General features: G+C 42.9%; 1 protein-coding gene across 1 annotated transcript; it reads right to left on the minus strand.

Annotated features, from left to right (window-relative positions):
* Positions 1 to 1,658: 1,658 nt before the first annotated feature.
* Positions 1,659 to 11,076, minus strand: LOC103919593 (glycerol-3-phosphate dehydrogenase 1-like protein). Its single transcript, XM_009327125.1, has 7 exons — positions 10,905 to 11,076; positions 8,835 to 8,975; positions 7,469 to 7,607; positions 5,638 to 5,750; positions 3,852 to 4,085; positions 3,595 to 3,701; positions 1,659 to 2,290 (listed from the first exon to the last, which is right to left on the minus strand). Exons 1-7 carry the CDS (start codon positions 11,010 to 11,012, stop codon positions 2,194 to 2,196), a joined length of 939 nt encoding a protein of 312 aa, XP_009325400.1. The 5' UTR covers positions 11,013 to 11,076; the 3' UTR covers positions 1,659 to 2,193.
* Positions 11,077 to 15,770: the final 4,694 nt, after the last annotated feature.

The following is a 15,770-nucleotide window of genomic DNA, read 5'->3' on the forward strand; positions in this document are numbered from 1 at the left end:
AAGAAGAGGAACTTGTTCATCAATAAAATGTCTGTAGAAAATCGACTCTTCTTGTCCTTTTCTTTGAGAGCTGACAATTATTAACCACAAGAATAAGCGCAATAAAGGACCGCCATCACAACAGTCGTTTATTTTGTGAGAATTTTGAAAAATGAAATTACACCAAGTCTGCATATTGATCACTTTATTAAACTGTTATTTGATACGCTTTGCATGTAAAATGTTCTATATTATTATTAGCTCACACATGACTTATCAGAAGTTCAGCCTGCCGGTGAAGTAAGGAGGTTCCTGGATTCTCTACCCCATCCTCATGTATTCGATACTTAAAAATTACGCAGTATTTAAGTCTTTTTCCACTTGAAATGGAAGATCATCATTCCCTGTTTTGTGTGAGGGATTTGGCCATGTGATTCCCGTTTCAGCTGGAGGAACGCTGGCGCTGCCCCGCGGAGCCCCGAGCCCTCGGCTGTGACCGGACTCCGAGCTGGAGGAGCTGAGCCACCTTCGCTGCTGCTCAGCAGGGAGCAGGGATGCCGCAGCCGCTGTTCCTGGTACCCGAGCCAGCTTTGCTAGCTGCGAGGCTGAGGCTTTTGCAATACACTTATAATTACAATACATTTATATATATTACTCTGACGAATGTGAAAGGCATAACAACGTTCCTCTAAAATGCAGAGCGGAGACGATTTTATAATCTAGCTTCCCCCCCGCCCCAAGCAATATGTCAGCGAATACATAGGGAGATCAAAAAAACCACGTGCCTTCCTCTCTGCTATTTTGGAAAACCGGATAAAGCAAAGCAAAAGTAGGTTACTCTTCCTTTTTGTTTGCCTTGTCTCTAAATAGGAGTCTTTCAAAAGGGTATTAAAGCTTATAAAATGTGCCACTGTTCGTTTCATAGATGGCTTTAACTCCGAAAAACATCAGGTATGTAAAGTTACCCAAGTACAGCTGTAAGGTTTAAAAACTTACGTTTCTAAAATTTAACGCCATTGGTAGCAAAATAAAAAACTGGTGTATGAACCAGTGTGTGTTTAAAATTCAGAAGTAGATAAGAGCTCTCTCTCTCTCTTCAGGAGCGTAAGATGCGTTGCTTAAGCTACAGCAGGGTCAGGGCATTAGTCTGCAGTCTGGAGAGACGCGGGGAGCTGCACTGGTGTCTCTCCAGCGGAGTTTCCCGGTGGAGTTAAAATGCGGCCCGGTTTCAAATGCAATTTTACAGGATTTCTGTGCGTCCTTAGCGGTCCTTTTCACGCACGTATGAAAAGTTAAGTACCACAGGGGGTTTTTCACTGTTACTTGTTACGTCCTCAAAATAACAGCATTGCACGCGCTGCAGGCTGAGTCGTGCATACGTCCTCCTTGTCAACCTCCAGCTCTCCTCTCTCAGCTAGTACCAATCAACAGCTATAACTTGCTGAGGAATCCTGATGCTAACGTAAATGTATTCGGTTATTCCAAATTTTTTTTCTGTATTTCAACGAAGTACAGTAAATTTAACGAACATCAGACTACTACTGACAATTCCTAGTGTCCTGAATTTGAAACAAACACACCCCCCCCCTTAAACTGTTTTATTTATACCTCTGCTGAACATTCATGTATGTCTGAGGACAGTAACAATGCCGATTTTTTCAAAGGGGCTTACACTGGGAAACGAAATCAAGGAAGGACTAAATGTCACAAAATACAAAATGTTATTTGTGTTTGAGGGGAGTTATGGAAACCCAACATCTGCCCAGGTGATTGCATCTTATTGCTGTCAAACCTTTTTTTTTCACTGTAATTTTTCTGTTTGGATGAGTTCTTCAATTTTTCTGCATCTTGTGCTGTTCTGTAAGTAATACTAGTAGGCAAAATGTTGAGGTTCACGTGAGCTAGATTGAGCTCTTCTTCTGGAAATTTCAAGGGGAACTGTTCTCAATCAACAAGACAGTAATCCTGGGGAAATGCCCACATTACTAGCTCAAATCAAATACTGTTAAATTTTACATTCATTTCCTGTTCCTTGGGTATAATGTTGAAATTAAAGGCGGGTTTTTTTACCCCCAGAACGAGGATACTGAAATACATTCTCTGTTGCTTTTACAGCAAGCGTTGTCACACAACCTGTTTCTCTACTTTATTTGCCGTGGAGTGGACAGAAGTCCTCAGAAGATGAGAACGTGACCAGGTGAGGGGAGCGGACCTCTAAATGTGCTCTGGGTGGTTCTGCAGGCACGCGATGAAATCCCGGATCGATTGACCCTCGTAGCAGATCTTGTAGATGGTTGTAAATAATGGAAACCTAAAAGAAGCGCGTAGCAATGAAAATAGTTTTGAAAGTTTATATAAGCATTTCCATTCCACTTATAATGGGGGGGGGGAAAATATTATTTTTGTTACAGTAAAAGGAAAGTGGAAAATTTTTCTCTCAACAATATAATTTTAACTTGGAGGTGCCTTTACTGGAAGACTATATAGGGCAATTAAGAGGAGCTAGGGGCAATTCTTGGGGCTGACAGCAGAGAAGAGCTGCTTTGGAGACAAAATTCCTATCCAGCATTTTTTATTTACAAAAAAATCGTGAATTGCATATCCTCTTTTTTCTCCTGTGTGTAAAATGCATGTATTATTTGCATTCATTACTGATATAAAAAAGACTAAAAAGAATGAAAATGCCTAATGATTTTCTTTTCCTGGCTTAAAGGGTTCTTTCCCTTTTGCAAGCTGTCTTAGTCATTATGTGGTAAAAAGTGAGTCCACTGAATGACTGGGAGCTGAGTGTGTAACTAAGTGCAATTATAGCATACTTATTAGATCAAGTTTTGATTTAAAGTTCATGTCGTGTCAAAACGAGCTTTTCTTCTCTCTCTCATTTTTGAAAGATGCTGCCACTCAAATATTCTGTCCTGTTATAATTCTAATAGGGTTTTTTTTTTAAGTATTCGTTTAGCAGCGTTTGACCTCTCAGTACTGCTAATGTACGAGGGCGAATGGGATGGAAGGAAGTTTAGCTTTTCTATTGTGTAAGCTGAGACAAAGGTTTCAAATTATAAATAATCTTACATCATCCCAAACAATTAGAAGTACTTTTTATCTCGGCATTATTTGTGGCACTAAAGCATTGATATCAGCACGTTACCTATTCGACGAGTATAAAAATTTTTGATTAGGAGTCTGCTCCTGAATTTTATACTGAGATAACCTAGTTAACCTTTGCACTGAGAGCAGTATTGCTGCAAGCTGTAACGGTGATACACTGAGAACAAGAAACCCTTTGACCCATAGATCATGGTTGCAAGCTGACTCTGTGTATGGCCTTCAATCTTCTTTAGCGGGAGGGGGATGTCTGGGTAGCTCCTTTGGATTATTATTTCTTTTGTTTCCTATATGTCTGTGGCTTTTTTCTTCTAATGCTGTCCAGCCTTCGTCCCGTTCTACTGACCACGGCAATGAGGACTCAGGCTAAGCTGAGCTCTAACGGTGGCCCAAGATGTGGAAAGCAGTTGTTGCAGAAATGAACAAGATTATTAAACACAAGACCGTTAAGGAGGTTATGAATCATTCATAATTTGTGTTGATTCAGTTTTTTTAAATCAAAGCACTTACTTATCGAGCATATTTTTCTGTTTCAGGATCTTGTAGACTTCAGCTGAGGTCTGAGGACCTTGCAGCTTTTGTCCGTTCAGCATCTCATTTTCCAGTTCCTCAATGGACTAGAAGAGAGGAGACTGATTACTTGGATCAGAGGGGATGCTGCTGCGATACCAGCAGTTACCAAGAAGGCAAACAGCTAATGACGCCTTTGTAAAACACAGAAGGATTTCTTCACGCGTTAGTGTAAAATATTTCAAAATCCTCCTTACTTTTCCTGTGCGAGCAAAGGCTTCTGCTACTTTCCTGTTGCGTCCCCCGTAGCAGGTAGTGATTAGATCAGCGACCCCGCAGCTTTCCAGAAAAGTGGCTACCAATACTGGTCCCCTGCAGAACATCTTGGCAAAGGCCACCATTTCCATAAGGCCCAAGCGTATAACTGCTGCCTTTGTATTATCGCCAAAGTCCAGTCCGTCGCAGAACCCAGCTCCCACTGCTACGATGTTCTAAAAACAGTTCAGTGCGAAATAGAGAGGAGGAAAGGAAACGGTCAGGCAAGACGTGCGGTTTATCAGCGTGCACTGAGCTTGAAGAAAACCCTGCAAATCTGTCTGCACCCCGTTCACCCGAAGAAGGTTCAATTTCCAATGGCCATGAGTTTATGTTATGAAGAAGGTGGACACCTAACTACTGTCGAACAGAAGTAGCTGGGCTTCTAGAAGATTATTATAAAGTATCCTCTGTTATTCCAGTGGGCAAAAATCAAAGCAGCTTGTTTAATATAGTAATATTGCAATCACGTAGCGTGTATGCAATTAATGCTTTGTTTTTCTGCTAGTTCCAAGTTGGAACTCACTGACCTTTCTGTTTAAACTATTTAAAATATCCAACATGGAGTCACACCTTTCCAGGTTTTCTCTGTGGGTCTCTAATTTAAACAGGCATGGGTTCTACGTACAGGTGCCGCAGTAGATCGAACCTTGGTTTCACCTGCAAAAACAGTCAGTAGAATTGCCCTTCTCTACAGCTCTAAACAAATCTCTCGGGATCCTAAACATCTTCACAACTCCTCACCGTTGTCCTGCACACCTCCCTTCCCATCTCCCAATTCCCAGCCCCTCAATAAGTGTAGCTCACTGGACGTGAGTAATATGTCACCTAGTACTGCCGTTGAAGTGTGTGCTCCAGACAGGCACAGGCCCCAGTGCAGATTTTTTTTTTAATTTTTTTAGCAAAGGCAATGCCAAAGCAATGATTTCAAGAGCAGCAAAGATTTCCCACAAAACAGAAGCAACCTCTCTCCCCTCTGCGCCTGCCCCCAGTTCCAGCCTGTGGCCGAAAGCAAAATCTGGGAGTACTTGGTTTTGTATGTAATGAAACTTTTCATTCTGTACGTAAGGTTAAACAGGACCAATTCTTTCCTAGCCAGTAATCCCCCCTCCTCCAAGGAAAGGTGAATTATTGAAGTACAAATGGTTGAATGTACAAAAAAAGTACAAAGGATCACAGGCTGGAGTCGCTTTCAGCACATTTAAAAGCAAACGCCAAATCTCACTCAAGTGCCCCCGCACTGGAAACTTGGTGATTTTGTTATCGCCTCTGATCCAGCCTGGGATCTTGACATGGGTATCGCTGAACGCCGCACAGACGTGCTGTCAACACAGAGCATCGCTTCTGCCGCAGACTTTCTAGTGGGTTACTACTTGAACCGTGGAAATAAGTTATTAGTGGGAGCTTCTATATGCAGTAAGAGTCTTTGTTCCATGTGCTTACATGCAGACAAGAAAATACAGCGGACTAAAGTCTGCCCTCAGAAGCAGAGGTGCCTCTGGTTAAATAAAGATAAAAATGCAGCTATTGTGAAATGCTTTGCCAGCAGTTATATTTTTAAGTAAATTTTCCCTTTGTAACAGACTGGAAAATTGGCACGCAAACATCGTGTCTGTGCTCGCTCATCATACGGTGGCAGGACTCATGTTAGACCCTGGGGCTTACAGAATACTCAGGTGAGGGTAGAATTTAGCCCTAATAAAAACATTTTGGTTTGAAATGACTCACTTTTAAGGCTCCACAAATCTCCACTGTATCCGAGTCAAGCACCACGGTAATCCTGAAATTGGGGGTCTGCAATAATTCTTTAAAGATCTCCCCTTGCCTTTCGTTTTTGCACCCTGTGGGAAGGCAGGATGAAAGTTAGAGCCTTTTTGCAACGTTTCAGAGTACACACAATTAACTGAAACCTGAAATAAGGTCCCAGGGACCACTTGAGGTTTTGTGGTCCCAGTAAATGGGTGTTGCTAAACAAGAGATTTGTGCTGCTGGAAGCCAGTGTTAAATGTATGCAAGTCCCAGGGCATTGACCAAGCATTGCTCAATAACGCTTTAAAGAGCTTAAAAGTAGATAGTGCCTAATGCAGCTTTCTGCTTGAGAAAGCTGGTATAACCACAAACCTTGCAAAAGATAATATTTACAAATCGCTTTGTTCAGCACAACGGTATAATTGCTGCTTTGAAAATGTAAATCGGTATAATTGCTAAGTATTATTATGGGGTGCAAATAATTCCCAATTACAGGCAGATCCACAGATGAAGAACTTGAACGTTGGCACTGCTCAAACATTTATGTTACCAATTCTACAGAGGTCGTGTATCGTGTCATTACAGTGCTCGCCTAGGTATCGAGAGGAAGGGTAGCCAGCTGGGCAAAGACTTCTGAATGGAGTTTCACTTCATTTTTACAGGAGGCAACTTGGTTTCCTTCAGGGAGAGCTCAGCAGTGAGGAGCTGTAGCGTTTTCCAGCTGTGGCTCCTGGAGGGGTTCTGGGCACTCAGTGTTTCTGAGTATTAAAGAGCCTGGGCAATAGCACTCTGGTAGCTGTGGGGTTTCTGCCCCATCTTACGAGAAACTTTGGGTTTGCTTCTCATCCTTCGCAATAACTGATGTTGGGGGATACCCAGTCTCTTGGAGGTGGCTCTTCCTGGGCTGTCTGGCTTTCCACAAAGACAAAAGCGAGGGACGAAGCTCTTTGCACAGTCATCATCACAGCATGGCTTCAAACTGGGCCAGCAGAAGTTAAACTCCCCCCAAGAGAATGAATATTGCTCAGCTCTCCTAATCATGTCTAGTCCTGTTCGTGCCTAGTCACTCTGCCAGCAACAAATGCCCCCGGCTGGTACAGTTTTCACCATTACTATAACCTTTGCAAGGCAAAGGAACAGTAGTGCAACAGTAACTTTTTTTTTTGTCTTCCCTAGCTATGGAAGGATGTAACTTTAATTTCCGCTGACTTTAAAAATCAATGGGTTTTAAAAACTACTGGATGAACTTTCCAAGTCAAGTCAGACGCAGTTCTGGGAGGATCTGAGGCTACGTCTTGGCAAGCAGACTGAATGGGAGGGAGGAACAGAATGTTACTGGTTTTATTTTTTGTTCTTTTGGGTTGTTTTTTTTAAAGAAAGAAATTTGAAGATGGAGAAATACACCTCAGGGAGCATGAGCACATACGAGCTTCTGATTGCACTTCTCTATCTAGACTGTATAGTGTATCAGCCGCCGATGGGCTCACTGTTGAGCTGTAGAGACATAAAAGGTGGCTTTTGCCAACTCCTACAGAAACAGGATTAAGCTGTCATTTTTTTAATGGATTCAATTAGCTGTCAGCACTGAAACCCACTGTCAGTTTGGATCTGATCCTGCCAGCACCAAACCCCCTGGAAATCACCCTTCCTCCCTGAATGAGCTCAGTGGGCACCGCACCCACTGCACCGCTTGGGAACCACACGGGACCCATCGCATCCCCCTGCTACCTCCAGAGGTTATCCTGTTGCCCAGCCACGGGTGACGTTAAACCACAGCTAGCGGCTCTAATTTGCTCTTTGCAATAGTTACCAATGGTGGTTTCACAGAACTTCTCATCAGCCACTTCTTTGGCTATGTTGGCCCCCATGAGCACACTGATATCTATTTTCAGCTTCTCTCGAATGAGGTCAGATATGAGCTTCAGGCCGTCAGGACCCTCACCGACACCCTGAATAAAAGACGATAGTCAAAGCCAAGTTATTAAAATAGGAAAATGACAGCAGTAGAGCATCGGGAAAGCAGAAGGTGTTCCATTGCCTGCAGCTCTCTGGTTTTAACTGGAAGCATTCGGGTCTTACATTCACTAGCATTAGCCATTAATACAAATGCTCTGGGTTTGTACTTCGATAACTGCAAGTTCAAGGCAAGTTCAGGGAGAAGGTGGCGACAGTCGAGGTAACCCTGCAAGAGGCCTCACATCCAGTGCTGCTGCCTGAGGCATTCCTTGATGCTGTATTTTTCCTTTGTGTTAAACGCCTGTAGTACAGAACCGGACTTTCAAATTAAGCCTACAAGCAGTGGCTTTTTTGCAAGATCTAAGTATTAATCTGAGTGCTTCACTGGTATTAAGGAGTGTACTGAACTGTCTTGGGGTTTTTTTTTTTTTAAGTTAAAGAAAGAAGTAAGTTTGCAGGAATTTCCTTCCTCTCCCACCCTCCCCTCCTCTGTGTACTGCTGCTTGTGAGATAATTTCTACAGGGAAAAAAAAAAGGGGGGGGAGAGCTGGTATTGCAGTCTGAAAACTTGAATGACATTTTCATTACAATTTTAAATTGGATATTTCCTGTAATGCAAGCAATAGAAGAAGCAGTAGACTACATTCCTATGCTTCGCCTCTGACTTTTAGTTTGAGGTTCTCTTAAAATATTAATTCCTTTTAAGATTATGACAATCTGGTACCTCTAACCTTAAAAAGAGATTCCTCAGTTCACGCCAGATTGAAATTGCTTCAGTTCTGCAAAATCATTACTTTTAATGCTGCCAAGAACAGCTTTAGCATGTACTTGGAAGAGGCACTTTGACTCAGTGCTCTTTCCAGTCAAGAGTTAATTGACGCTGTAGTCTGATGAATGTTTTTTCTGGCAGCAGCACCAGCTTATGTAGCCCGCTCTCTGCCCATTTTCACCTCCGTGCTGGTCCAAGTGGGAACCGATCCAGGCTAAAGATGGCTGGCAAAGACTATTACTCGTAGCCCGGCTGGGTTGCCCCATCCTTTCCTCTCCCTGGCCATGTGAGCAGCAGAAGGGCTGGCAGAGGCTGGGTAAGTTTTAACTCTTGCAGAAAGAAATGCTTGTGTTTATGCAGAGCATGCAGCTGAGGACTGGAGCTCCTACCCTTAAGTTGGAGATACTTATTTACTCCCTACAGATTGAGTCTTGTGGAGACGACAACTTACCTTGATCAGTGAAATCCCGAATGTCCCGGGTTTTATCTGGCCTGCGATCTGCTCACAGATTCGTTCAATGAATTGATGTGGCAGAACAAACATTAAAATGTCTGCCCCATTTGTTGCTTCGACCACGTCCGGTACAGCCACCTGGACAAGAGTGACAACTGAAATGAGCCCCAGGTAGGAATCCTCACACCTTGCAAGATACCAACGTGCCGAAGCCATTGCAGATGCATTGCAAATGTCTTTAATTTTAGTTGGCACTGTTGCGTAGCTGCTAGCTCTTCAGGTGAGCAACTGCAGCTCTCTTCTGAAATATTCAAAGCAGCCTAACGTTTTTTAGGTTTGGATTTTTTAAATTTATTTTATTTTTAACTTGCCTCCCATCCCAGCCCTCTGTGGATAATCTGGGGAAGATGATATACTTTCTAAACTTGCACCGTCCTGGGAAGCCCCTTTGCTGGTTCAGCTTCTTCAGGCGGTTCCTGAAGATACTGAGGAACCCCATATGGTTCTTCTGGAATGAGTGGTAGCACTGGGGAGCACAGGAGCAAACCGGGGTGGTGAGACAGAGCCTCTTCTGGCAGTCTTTAGTTCCCATAGGTCATCAGCTAAGAGTTACTCAGGAATAAACTATATCAAAAGGCAGAGACTATTATCATCTTTGGGGGGTATGCGCCTTTGTTTTAAATATATAGTAACTTGACCAATAGTTACAAAAACCTGTACCACACCCTTGATAACTAGCAAGCCGTATCTTCCTCCAAATGCTAGCATTACTCAGAACAACAATTCAAGCCAGGCTACAGAGGCAACGGCAGTTCAATTTGCGCCTGCTATCACAAGCAGTTTACAATCAGAGCGAACATTGCCCTTGGACGCAGCCTTGGAGCACACCGCCTTAGAGCAAGTGGGATTCCCGGCGGGAGAAACAGAACCGTTGCCAGCAAGGCTGCTTCTCCAGGAAAATGGCAAAGTGGGAGTGGGGCAGAGGCTAGCAGTGCTGTACAGACAGTGTTTCTGTCTCTCCAAAACGTCGCAGACCAATGCAAGGAAAAAAAAAGTGTGGTTTTTTGGTTTTTTTTCCTCAGTCAGAGATAAAGATGTGAGGGTCCCTCCAGGCTTTACTGCAACCAGCTGATTTCTGCTGGTAGAGCCTCAGACTTTGCTAGAGGCAGGATGGAGCTGATCTCAAGTGACGATGACAAGCCTGTTGATCTGCTAGAGGGTTGTAAAAATAAGTGAGAAGTCAATTCTAACCCAGGGGAACTGTGTGCCAAGTTCAAACCACAGGAGTGCAAATATGCAATCGCAGCACTAAATGGAGTACTAAACATAACCACTCTCCAAGGAAGGAGACCCACCATGTGGGTGGGTCTCAGCATCTTAACTTCCTTTTACAACTGCAAGTGTTCCAGAAACATGGTGCTACTTTCTTTAATTCACAAAACAGTGGCATTTGGCAAAAATCTTGAACAGCCAAAACCCCTCACCTTGCTTTCTTTGGTAGCAATAAATTATCTAAGCTGATTAATTTAAGTAGAGATGCATAATTTGGTATTTTAAATGTCCATGAAATTTATATATTTGGTAGAATTTACAGCATTATTAATCATAGCAGTGTGTTGCTATCCTGAAATCACCCATGAGCCGATAGCTCATTCATCTTCTGGTAAGCCACAGCTGTTAGCTGTGCTGTTGATTTCTTTTTTAGAAGAAGGGAGAGCCAGTAGCTTTCCCTTTTTTTCCAGAAGATGCTGTGGGTTTGAAATATCTCAGTTCTGTGTAGACAGATCTCTGCCTGCCATTTATAGAGTTGTGCTGATTTCTGCCGGAGAGGAGGAGGGTGCGTTACCAGCACCCGACACAGTTGGGTGTTTGAAGTTGCGTGTGACATATGAGACAAGCAGAAGTGACAGAAGTGAGTTATATTCCAGTGTACTTAAAATATTGGAGTGAGTTAGGTGGCAAACCAGAACGAAGCAGTGAATTACTTCCTAATTTTAATTTTGCCAGATGTTGCCTCCCTTATAAAAAATAACAATATTTCAGTGATTTTTTTTTTTCCCAACTTACCACATTTTTGGGTATCTTGTATCCAGGCAGATATTTAACATTTTCATGTTCCTGGTTGATTATTTCTGAGAGTTTTCTTCCATTGATGATCTCTTCAAATACCCACATCTTGACAGTAGGATCAAATCTGTTGGAATTCTGGACATTTTTGCCAATGATTCTTGCTATGGCTGATCCCCTTTAAAAAGAAAAAAATTGAAATAACTAATAGGAAACAAATAGTAGTTTTATTGTGAATTGGAAACACAAATTACTTTAAACATAATAACTCATAAAAGGCCTGTGCTATAAAGATGTTCAGGTGCTTGCTATGTTTATCAGGAAGCTTTATCCACTACCCTCCATCAAAACCCCTCAAGTTTAAACACACAGAAAGTAGAACCAGGGGAAACATAACTGTAATAAGGGATCTGAAGTCATAACAAGGACTATAGAGTGGGAACGAGAAGTACCATCAACAGCACTGAAAATACAGTATCTGGGATTAAAATCTCTCTTGCTCCTTGGATAATTCTTTTTTTTCTGAAGACCAACAAATGTAAAATAATCCAGGTAGCAAAGCACTGCTGATCAATCTTGCTGTTGCAGTCTTTGTGCATCTCATCTAAAATAGATGCATCCCACTTTCCTACCAATAACCAAACAGTTGCAATAAGGATTTTATGTAAGAGCTAAATCCTCAGAAATTGTTCTTTTCTTAAAAAAAAAAAAATCTTCAACCTGATGGTTTCTCTTTATTTATTGTTCTAATTATCACTGTAACAGGCTCTGTAATAGTTGCAGCCTAAGGATATTTTAACTATCCGGTATCTTCTTCAGTCATGCTGAGCATTTTTTAATCTCAGTTTAGACAATAATTTTATTTCCCTATCCATCACTGCAGCCTTGCAAACGTTCACTTATTTTTCTTGGCAAGAGGGAATTAAAAACCCTGCAGAAAATATTGAAAGTATAGCTTAATGGCCTTTCAATTATATGGGGAGGAGAGGTGAATATTTTTACTCCTCTATTCCCTCTTTCCATTTTAATGCTACTTCAATCTTTCAAGTACTGGCTATTTTACTAACACAACTGAAAGAGGAGCTCCAGACAACGCTCTTGTCCTCTGACCCACTTGTAACGCACCTGCAATGAGGAGCGTGAACAGGATTTAGCTGTGGTATGTTTTCTGGAACTGATAAAGGTCCCAAGTATATCCAAGACGAAGTCCAGGTAGGTCTGTGCTGTCAATGGTTCAAAGGGAAACCACGTTGTAACCGGCTCACCTTGGCTCAACCATGTTTTTGATGTAACAGGTTTGCACAAGGCTGAATTGCTCAATAAGTAATAAAAGAATAAGGGCTTCGTCTTAATCTTTAACGATAAAGAAGTCCTACTGAGATCAGGTTTCACTTTGCTAAGTGTTGACTACGTGCTATATCCTGAGCTGCCTTAATGCTTTTTTGGGTTTTTTGTTTTGGTTTGGGTTTTTGGGGTTTGGGGGGTGTGTGTTCTTTTTTTTTTAAAGGGATGATTGGTTTTGGTCCTTTAAAATATTTAGGGAAATGTTTTAGGGGTGAACGTTTACCATAAGAGTTCTGCTTTTTTGAAAGGCAGGCATGCAGTCATATTGTACATTCATATTATTTATAAAATTACTTATATTCTGGTTCTCTTGCCCTGCTATCAACAGAGAGCATGATCAAGGCTTGAGCTGAGGATGAATTGTGGCTCCGCACAAGAAATATGTATTAGTAAGAAAAGTTTTTTTTATGGACAAACTTGAGATCTAAATTCATTGTCCAGGTTGTGTTGGAGTCTCCAGCTGGAGTCTCCAGCACAACCTGGGCAATGAACTTAGACCTCAAGCCTATCCATAAAAATAACTTTTCTAGTTATGAACCAAGTTCATACGATTTTCTGTTGAAAGATGCAGACTCCAGCTCTGACCTCTGAAACCCTGAACGGGACTCGCAACTCTCAGTAGATAAATCTGATCTTCTAGCAGAGCTGTCATTACCACCGCGCTTGGATGTTGCCACCCAAGGATTTTCCTATTGACAAGATATTGGTGATGGTATCTCAGGCGTGATGGTATCTACAGCTCCACGTAGCTCCACAAATGACGGTATTTTCATTTGGTTTCTCTTTAGATGAATGAGGATTTGGGGGAGAAAGGGTTTAACGTTTAAAAGGCATTGAGTAGTCGTCAGGGAAAATACCTCGCCACAAACCCATCAAATAGTTCAAAACCTGATGCTCTGTTTTACTTAGTCCGTTTTAAATTCAGTCCTGGGATCAGCCTTGGGAAGAAGAATTGCTTTGTCTGTGAAGGCAGTGGCCGGTAGACTACACAGGCTTGGCAGAAGAGGGCTGCTTATGCAAACAAAACCAAGGGCGCTCACATATAAAGACTTTGCCATGGTTTTATTTTCTCCAAAACTCAGTTTAGTGGAGGTTAATAGAAGGCAGAGAACTCCACTTAGATACTTTTTAAAAGTAAGTGAAAACTGCCAATCAGTCTTTTTTTTCCCCAGTTACGTTAATTCATGTTGGAAGTGATTTATATATTGCTAAGAAAAAGAAAGCTTTGATCTGGAGATTTCCTATGGGTATAACGAGAAAGCTTTGATGTAGAATAACTCAAATAAGACCCATTATTTACATATGCCAATATGAAAGTGTTTGTGGCATGCAACAGATCAGGTGAAACGCAGAGCTTAACGGACCCCATGAAGCAGCGAGTCCCTTCCCTGTACAAAGGGCAGCCAAACATACTTATGCCGTTCCTAACAGTTTTTCCAAGGAGGTCTTAAAGACCTCAGCGGTTGCAGGTCTCTTCCCCAACCAGCCCATCCCAGGACTTTGCTATCCTTAGCGTTAGAAAGATCATCCTCACGTTTAACCTAAGTCTTTCTTACTGCAGTTTAAGCCCATTCCTGTTCTAGAAGGGCGGAATATTGTTTTTCTCCTTTAGATGCTTGAAGACGATCACGTCTTCCCCTAGGCTCTTTCTTGGCCAAACACCCCAATTTTTTTTTTAAGTTATAGTATCGCTCAGGTTGGAAGGGACCATGAGAGGTCTCCAAAGTGGGAACAACACTGAGTTCTGATGGGTTGCTCAGGGCTTCGTTCCCGTGAGTCTTGAAAACTCTCCAAAGACCACCTGCTTTCTGGGCAACCTGCCCCAATGCTTTATTATTCTCATAGGGGCTTTTTTTTTCTCCTCTCTGTATATATTGAATCAGAACCTCCTCTGGTTCAATTTATGACCATTGGCTCTTGTTTTCCTTCCGTGCACCTCTGTAAAAAGCCCGGCCATCTGCCCATATTGAAGACAAGAATCTAGTTCAAGCTGGATCTTCGCTGAGGACACTGCAGTCCAAACAAATCTAAGAAGACTGGGAGAGCTTTTGGATTCTGAAGGGCCAGGCAGTGAATTAAACCTCTACTTTTAAAAAACAGATAACTGAACCATGATTAACATAAACACAAACCCTCCTGCACTGGCTGGCCACCACAAAATGCTGTGCAGCACTTACTTCACTTAACTACATCACTCATGAGTCTCCTGTCAGTGTTGACTTAGTAAGACCTTGTGACTTGCTGAACTTCTGTAGCTGACATGAGCTATTGCAACATGCGTTGTCACGTGTCAACCACGTTTCTGAGCTGCAGGAAAGACTCAAGAGCAGTGATCTGTCACCCAAATATTCAGGAGGAACATAAAAAAATGTTTGCCAAGGATAAACATTGTATTTCTATGTTGTGCTAAGACAACCTGTTCTGCCACAGGTTAAGGGGAGGGATGCAAGCACTGGAATGACATGGTGAAAGCGGCAGTTGGGGAAACGCTGGTGCAGAAATGACGGGGCAGGACTGCATCCGTCAGGGCCAGAGAAAGCCAGATGCATGATGGTGAGTTCCCGAAGAACTGTGCAGTTACATGTGAAAGGCTGTATCTGGGAGATGTCATGCACAAAGAACCTGTGATCCGGAACGAGCAATGCATGTGGGGGCTCAGAAGCAGTGGACTGGTTTTGCAAGGCAGGAAGGCAAAGAGCCGTGCTTTAACTATGCTGTGTTCTCAGCAGCTCACAAGCCACCGCTCCCTCACCTATTGATTTTCTTTGACATTTGCTTCTGCTTAGCTGTCAGATATTTTAAAAATCTTACGGAGCATGCCCTCCTTGTACAAAAACAATCCACAGAACCACCTGGAGGCTGGGTTTGCTAATCCCGAGCACATGCACACACACGTTGGTCTGTTTGTTTGTGCTCAGCTTACGTAAACAGTAAGAAAAGTAAGATGCGAAGTCCGGTGAGATAGGGTTTACTGACTTCAGCGAGGTCTGTCAGACCCAAGGAGCTCCGGAGAGCCGTGCTCTTGTCCAGGCTAGAAAGGACTGAGCAGTAGCAAACATATTCTTAGAAATGGGGTTAAGGATAAATGGGGGACCTGAACGCAATGCTTGTACCTGTGTCTGCACCAAGATGCAAAACGACATGCTGAGGAGGATGGAAGTGAAATGTGCCAATAAGTCGTGGCTTTAAATGAAGCCTGTGCCCCGGTTCCTTCAGCGGAATGCAGACAGCATCACCGCTCTCCTCACTACTGAATGCTTAAATGTGAACTGCCTGGGCCCTGCCACAGGCACACCCAGCTACAGAGGCACAGCTCTGGTCCTCTCTGGAATCTCGCTGTCCTGTCAGCAGGCTTTAAATGGTTCATACACCTCAGTGATGCAGGAGCCTCATGTCTTTCCAGCTCTCACTGGCTGGGGGATCTCTCAGGGACGACGGTCCCTGCCCGAGGAGTGCACAGCGCTGAGGCGGAACAAGATGGGGATGCGGGCCGCGGTTTCAGGACCATGGAGACCCTCCGCC

The sequence above is a fragment of the Pygoscelis adeliae genome, unplaced genomic scaffold (assembly GCF_000699105.1).
Source record: "Pygoscelis adeliae isolate BGI_AS28 unplaced genomic scaffold, ASM69910v1 Scaffold227, whole genome shotgun sequence".
Classification (NCBI taxonomy): domain Eukaryota; kingdom Metazoa; phylum Chordata; class Aves; order Sphenisciformes; family Spheniscidae; genus Pygoscelis; species Pygoscelis adeliae.

Excerpts from the sequence above, each read along its gene's own strand:
- LOC103919593 (XM_009327125.1), bottom strand. The coding sequence starts at position 11,012 with ATGTGGGTATTTGAAGAGATCATCAATGGAAGAAAACTCTCAGAAATA. Across the intron at positions 7,608-8,834 it reads TCGGGATTTCACTGATCAAG|GGTGTCGGTGAGGGTCCTGA; the intron begins GTAAGTTGTCGT and ends TCTTTTATTCAG. Across the intron at positions 2,291-3,594 it reads CAGAAAAATATGCTCGATAA|GTTTCCATTATTTACAACCA; the intron begins GTAAGTGCTTTG and ends CGCTTCTTTTAG.